Source organism: Ctenocephalides felis, unplaced genomic scaffold, assembly GCF_003426905.1.
Source record: "Ctenocephalides felis isolate EL2017-DRISC unplaced genomic scaffold, ASM342690v1 CF-g0.4_SCAFFOLD_01164, whole genome shotgun sequence".
NCBI lineage: Eukaryota > Metazoa > Arthropoda > Insecta > Siphonaptera > Pulicidae > Ctenocephalides > Ctenocephalides felis.
Window position 1 is genome coordinate 25886 of NW_020537318.1, and position 7058 is coordinate 32943.

Consider the following 7058-nt stretch of genomic DNA (forward strand, 5'->3'; position numbering starts at 1 on the left):
AAAGAAAAAAAAATTAACGAGAGTTTAATTCAATTTTTTCGCCGAAAATCTCGAAGTGAGTTTGAAAATCCAAAAATTTCGAAAGACATCAGTTAGGAATCGAGCTGTATATGTTTCGTACAGATCAGTAGAACCGTTTCTCCGATACTAATGGTACAAACTGTTTTTGGTCTTCACGATTATCCTAAAATATTGCACGGCTGCGAAAAGAGATTTAATTATAAAAATTTGTTTTTGGAAGTGTTTCGAATAACAGTTGCAAATTAGATTGGAACTATTTTACGTGTGTCTATTAAATTATAAATATAATATCTTAAATTAATTAAATTATATAATATATATAATTATAAATGAGTTATAAATTATGGGAAAGGTAATATAACTTGTTTTTTTTATAGTCAAAATGCCACTTACGCCTAGTTTAAGATTTTAGCGCAACAATTTTTCATAAACAAATTTAAATTCTAAACTTTCGAAGACATTTTTGTATAAAATAGTACTAAAATAATTATTTTCACATAATTTTTAAAACCATTCAAAACTACACGTTCTGACAATTTATCATAAAATATTAGAACGATATATCAAAAATACATTTTTTAAATAATTTACTTAAATTTTTGGAGAGTGTTTTCCAATCACAAAATATGTGGAAAAACCTATAAGGGTCATTTTTGTAGCCATTATTTGAATATCTTCTGCTTACCACATAAAACAACACATTTTCTTCCTAATTTAATGAATAATATAAATCTCAATTGTGAACAAATGACATTTTTTATCTGTTCGAACCATTTTGATGTGTTTTATATACCCTTCTCTCCAAGCTTTCACTATTTTTGTCGCAGACGTTACTTAATTTATTCAATATGTAGAAGTAGAATAAAGTCGCTAACACACGCATCGAGGCACTTCAGAAACTTTCTAGAAATTTTTAGAAAAATTAAAATACCTTGATCCAACTGTGCTAAATATAATTTTTAATTGTTGTTTGCACAGAATATTATATATGGATTATAGCAAAGCCAAATATTATTTATGTAAATAATAATAAATAAAGGGTTAATAATTCGATTCATAGAAATAGAGGTTTGAAAGATTTCTTATTGCTATTTTACACCGCAGTGCTCGAAATTGGCAATTTTCAATAGTAAACATATTTTGATATATAAAAAATGGATCGCTGTTGCCCACAGAAAACTTGAACTCAACCAACCTATTGACACAACGTGTCAATACGGTTAGTGCGCTTAACCGTTACGTCATAGAACACCCTATTTCAGCGGTTTCCAATCTGTGGGCGCGCCTACTCAGGGGGGCGTCCCGCTGTACTGAAGAGGGCGCGTACATCTGTTATCAGAATACCATTATAAAAAATTATCCAATATTTTTGGAACGATATTAAAAATTAACAAGAAAATTAGTTTTTATGCATATTTTTACATAATATATTGCATTTTGTAGTCTGTAACATCAGTTGAGTATTTGTAATAATTTATAACTGTTGCAAATATTAAGGAAAAACGCAATAATTGTTTCTATTAAGGCAGAGAGGCGTGGTGTGCAAAAAAGGTTGGAAACACTGCTCTTTTATTTGAATGGATATATTATTGATTATCTCAAAATTATTTAATTTAAAGCTTAGTTTCATAGAACAGCTTCTATAAATCCCCAAAAGTCTACAAAGTTCAAAACCATGGTATAATTCACATTTAGAGAAAACATAATTCAGATTCAAATTTTATTTAAGATACCTGAAATACCTGAAATATAAAAAAAAATAAAACACATGTAAAATTATTTTAGCAAGTCATTGACGAAATAGAATAATATATATGTATTATCATACATTTCATGATTACATTGTATCTTTGTTTTTCTTTTAAATTAAATATATGCATCAATACTGATTAAATATTCATCTGAATGGATTTTTTTAAATAAATATATTTATATATACACATTTAATAAATTGTAATACTTTTATCTATAAAAATTTACACTTACTCATGTCCAATTATACTTTTAATTTTTACAGTCACTTTTTAGCATACATATAAATATGTACAAATGCACAATCACAAAACTTGACGATTCAATAATGTACACAGGCTTTTTTCTTGGGGATAGTACAGGGCGGGTAAAGTGAGCGGTTCTTATTTTTTATTTTTTTCAATATTTTTTTAACATGGCTCGCGTTATATACTGGTAGGATAATAAAGCTTTCTTTTTATTTTTATGAATTGTCTTTTTTCTAATATTAACACTACGCATCCGCCGTTGAGAGTTTGGCGAGGTTTGCCAGGGTTGTTGGGTCTCCGGGTTGAAGTCGAAGGGCCTCTCGGTAACTTGCGGCCGCTTGACTGGTGCGGCCCTGGAGGTGCAAAATTGCACCGAGGTTTGTGTGAGATCTTGCGTCATCGGGCCTCAAATTGACAGCCTTAAAAAAAAGAAAAAATAATCAGAATATTAGTCTAAATTTATTCCAAATATCTACTAATTTATTTTAATGATTCATGTATATTCATACATTGATTTTCTTTGAAGTTAAATAGTGAGTTCGTTATTCCATTTTTTTTTGAAGATTCCCCAGGCTGTACATCTTAGATTAATAAAATATACCGATCATGTTATTACAGATAAAACCATATTAAAATTAAAGAATGAGTTCTGTATGTGTATTCATATGATGTGTGTAAATGCTAGTCAAAAATTTGACTTTTCGCCAAAGTTTTACCAAAAACGGCTACGCCGATATCAAAAATATATTAACTATTTGACAAAACTAGACAAGGACTCATTCAGCAATTTTTTTTAGTTTTATTATAATATAATTATGTGTGTAAATTGTGAAAATTTGACCTCTAACAAAAAACCGCTGTACCGATATCAAAAATTTTATAGGTATTGGATAAAACTCAGTAGAAACATGTTCAAAATAATTTTCAGATTTCATTATAATATAATTAGTAGTCAATATTTTTCGTTTAAGTTTCAAATAAAAATCCTGAACCGGTTTTGAAAATTCATGGCGTTTTTAATGAAACATTATGTGGTGATAGAGTTCTTATTATAATAGTACACATTTTAAAATATTATACTTAAACGAAAAGTGCATCAATTATGAAAATTTGTTAAAGTTTAAAGTTATTTTCGGTAACAAAATTTTAATATGTTATGGTCGCAATTTGAACATTTAATAATCCCACGTCTTAATAATCAAGTCGGATATTTACAAGTAATCGAGAAAATTAAGTATTCCTGAAATGCAAAATGCCACTTACGCATAGTTTTATCAATTGAAATATCTTAAACTGCGTTTTCTTTCAGTAATATTTGACACTCATTTATAAATTTGAATTCATTGGAATTGGAATAACTAATTAACAATAGTGAATTAGTACAACTACCAGTTGTAATAATATAAACAAAATGATATGTTTATAACATAATTCACATTTAATTTAGTACTTTTTTCAATGAAGTATTATGATTATTTTTTATATTTCTATATAGTATACGCAAATAAAATAGTCATCTAGATTAGCTGATTTAATAATATATGAGCGTTTCTCTCAATCTTTTATTGAGTTATTAGAGTCTATCTTTACCTCAAAGTATTACTTAACATACCTAACTTAGGACTAAATTATTAATAACAATAGTGAATTAGAACAATAATCAGTTGTAATGATCTAAACAAAATGATATGTTTATAACATAATTCACAATTAATGTGGTACTATTTTTATTAAAATATATTGATTAAATTCTTTATGAATTTCTATATAAATGGTTGCGCCATCTAATCATCCGGATAAAATGATTTTATAATATATAGGCCCTTTTCTCAATGTATTGTAAGGAACGATCAGAGTATTAATGTCTATATTTATTTCAAAGTATTACTTAACGTACTTAAATTAAGAATAAATAATTTATAATAATTTATGCATAATTGATATGTATAATAATTCTTGAATGCAGCGAGTTGTCCTTCTAGGTTGTCAAAATTTAGCCACCACCGAGTTTGTTTGATATTTTATTCACCAATTTTGAAAATACCAATACCTATATTAGTTTTTTCTTAAACACAACATCTGGTGAGACTCATGCTCATAGAAGTAAATAATTTATAAGCAATTTTACGGTTTTAATACCATCATATAACTAACATACGCCATGCTTCCTATTTAATTACTTTTACAAAATACGATTTCATTAATTACCTGTCGATACCAATACTCCGCCTCTGACTTGCGGTCCATAAGCCGCAGAGCAGTGGCGGCGCCAACCACAAGTGCGTAATCCGTAGGGGCCAATTCGGCTGCGTGCACCTTGGCCGCGCACGCCTCTGCGTGTCTCGAAACCATCGATAGGAATTCACCTGGTGACAAAAGAAACACATTTTAATAATAATACAACATAATAATTTGTTATTTATTTTATTTACTTTTTTATGAAATTATGCCATCTAATAAATATTTTATTAAATTCGAAATTAAAATTGTTATTTTTTGAGCAAGCAAAATTAATGTTTTGTCCAAAAAACTAGACACATTTTTTAACTTATTTTCTAAAGCATTTAGAAATTCCAGAACAAACATGAAGTCAATCATAAACAATTTCATCAGTTCTATCATAAGAGTAGATAGAATATTATCACCAAAAATTTAGTTATTCAAAAAAATTATCATATTATAATTTTTCAATGAGATTATTCTATTTAATCCAGAATAAATCCATTTCTTAAATGTTTAAAATGGATTTTATAAATTTGTTTGAACACTTTCTATTTGCAAAATAGGAATTATGAACTTCTTATATGCGCTACCTTGGAGTAGGGGGAAGTCTCATAACGCCGAACGGCACGGCCTAAAGCCGGACACTCTATTTAACACGTATTATTTAAGCAAGTATAAATCTTTTTATTTCAAAATGCAAGTGAAAGGGGCGCGTGGGGCACACAGGTCATGCGCCAAGACTCACCTGTGACGTACACGGCCACGGAGAGAGCAACCCTTTATTGTTTTAGACGCAAAAAAACGGCGTCTCCAAAATATCAATGGAAGTAATTCTAGTGTATTTATGCATTTATATTTTAGTGGCATTCAAAAATAAAAGTAGTGCGATATTTGACCAAATTTAGTAGGTACCACCAAATGAACAAAATTGTCTGTTCCTTGGCACCGGACACTAAGTCGTCCCTTAGTGCCGGAAGTAAACATATTAATATTTCTTGTGAGAATTGACGTAATTTATTCTAATTATTTAATTTTGTTCTGTATGAGTGCTAACGGTCACTACATACCTCCATTTCTCGTATTTTCTAGTCAATTAATCAAAATCTTATGATGATTGCTCCAGCTGAGAGCATCGGTGTGACTCAGCCAAAAGGGTGGATAATTAGTGATTTTTTTTGCAATACCTAAGAATATTCGTCAAACACAAATGTGCAGACATTCCAGAGTATGGTGACGGCTACATATGTGTTCAATTCTGGTTATTTTGCAATGTCCAGTACTAGGTGCCACTTTGTAAAATCATATTTTTTGCTACCAAGTTTGATTGATAGTATTAATTATTGTTTAGCAAAGATTGCGTTTTTGTTAATTTAGTTTGATTTTCAACTTTATTATCTAACATAAGTCATAATTTAATAAACATTTTGTAAAATATTTTTGATTTATTTATATAAATAACCTTAGGTGTCCGGCACCCGGGGACTTTTTCCTATGTGGTAACCTAAATGTTTAAGCATTAGATAATAGTTAATTATCTACAATGTGAATTTCCGAATTAATATTAGAATATTCAGAAAAAATTTTATTCAGTCTTAAATATTGATTTTATTTTTTTAAAAAGTTCTTGCGACTGCCTTAAATGTTTAAAAACCCCTTTGACATGTACTGGCACTAGAAGAAATCTCCTTAGTTTGTAAGTTAGTAAAGTAGGTCTCATGAATGAGTCACTTGATTTATTGCACTCTGCGAAAGAAGTTAAATGAAAGTATTTTTTGTTTCAAAGAAGAAGCAAATCAATGCTACAATATTGAGTAAAGAATACGTTTGCAAAAATCGAAATAAACAACATAGTACTTAGGGTTATAATTTGCATGGGATTCTAGGATTTCTATGATTTTTTCATGAATGATAATTTCTCATATTAATCCTTTTAAATTCAAGAACATAGTGAAAGGGGTAATATAGAAATGGATTTAATACTACCTTTCTTAAGTTAGCAAGACCAAACTGGTAAAATCAATTTATATAAAGCTAAGCAGCGCTACATATTTTTTTAAATAATAGTACAAAATTAGTACAATATAGGTACTAATTAGTACAATAAATCTGCATCGATTTAGCTAATTGGGTTCCTGCAAATTTGGTATTCAATTTTGTTAATTTGGACATTCGATTATTTTAATGCTGTACTAGATATTATTTTTTACAATTTCTAAAATGCTTATCTTTGAAATATTCTAGAAAAAGCTTATCATTTATATTTCTTAAGAGCACAAAACCGTTTTTAGATGTTTAAATTTATAATTAAAGAATATATGGTATCCAAAATGTTAGGAAAAACTGATTTAAACCATTATAATATGTTGTTCATATATTGTTCCTAGATCGAAATCTGGTTTATATGCTGTTGAAATTTACCATTATGGTATTACGTCCGAACTTTTTCAAAAACTTTAAAACCTCGTAATATATATGATGAAGTATAGTGGTATCCATAGCAACTTCGTATTTTGACTTATAGGCGAGATGCAGTGGTAAATTTCAAAGAAAATCAAAAAATGTTAAGAAAATTAAGAGGAAATATTTATAGTAGTAGTAGTAGTAGTTTTCAAGTGAAACTAGCTCTCATCCGGCATTGTTGCATCAATAAAATTCGCCCTACTACAGATATTGTAATAATAAAATTTATCACACATGATACAATTCCACCTATAAAACCTACGTAGTATTAAGTAAAATTAGCCCAAAAGGTTATAGGAAAAATTGATTTGTTTAAATCCAAAAGCAAACTGATTAGATAATATACCATAGTAA

General features: G+C 28.6%; 1 protein-coding gene across 1 annotated transcript; it reads right to left on the reverse strand.

The window, feature by feature from the left end:
• Nucleotides 1–2266: 2266 nt before the first annotated feature.
• Nucleotides 2267–4387, reverse strand: LOC113365630 (transmembrane and TPR repeat-containing protein CG4341-like; the record flags this gene model as incomplete). Its single annotated transcript, XM_026607140.1, has 2 exons — nucleotides 2267–2440; nucleotides 4230–4387. Coding segments are annotated over 2 exons (332 nt in total), but the record flags the coding sequence as incomplete, so codon positions are not given.
• Between the last annotated feature and the right edge of the window lie 2671 nt (nucleotides 4388–7058).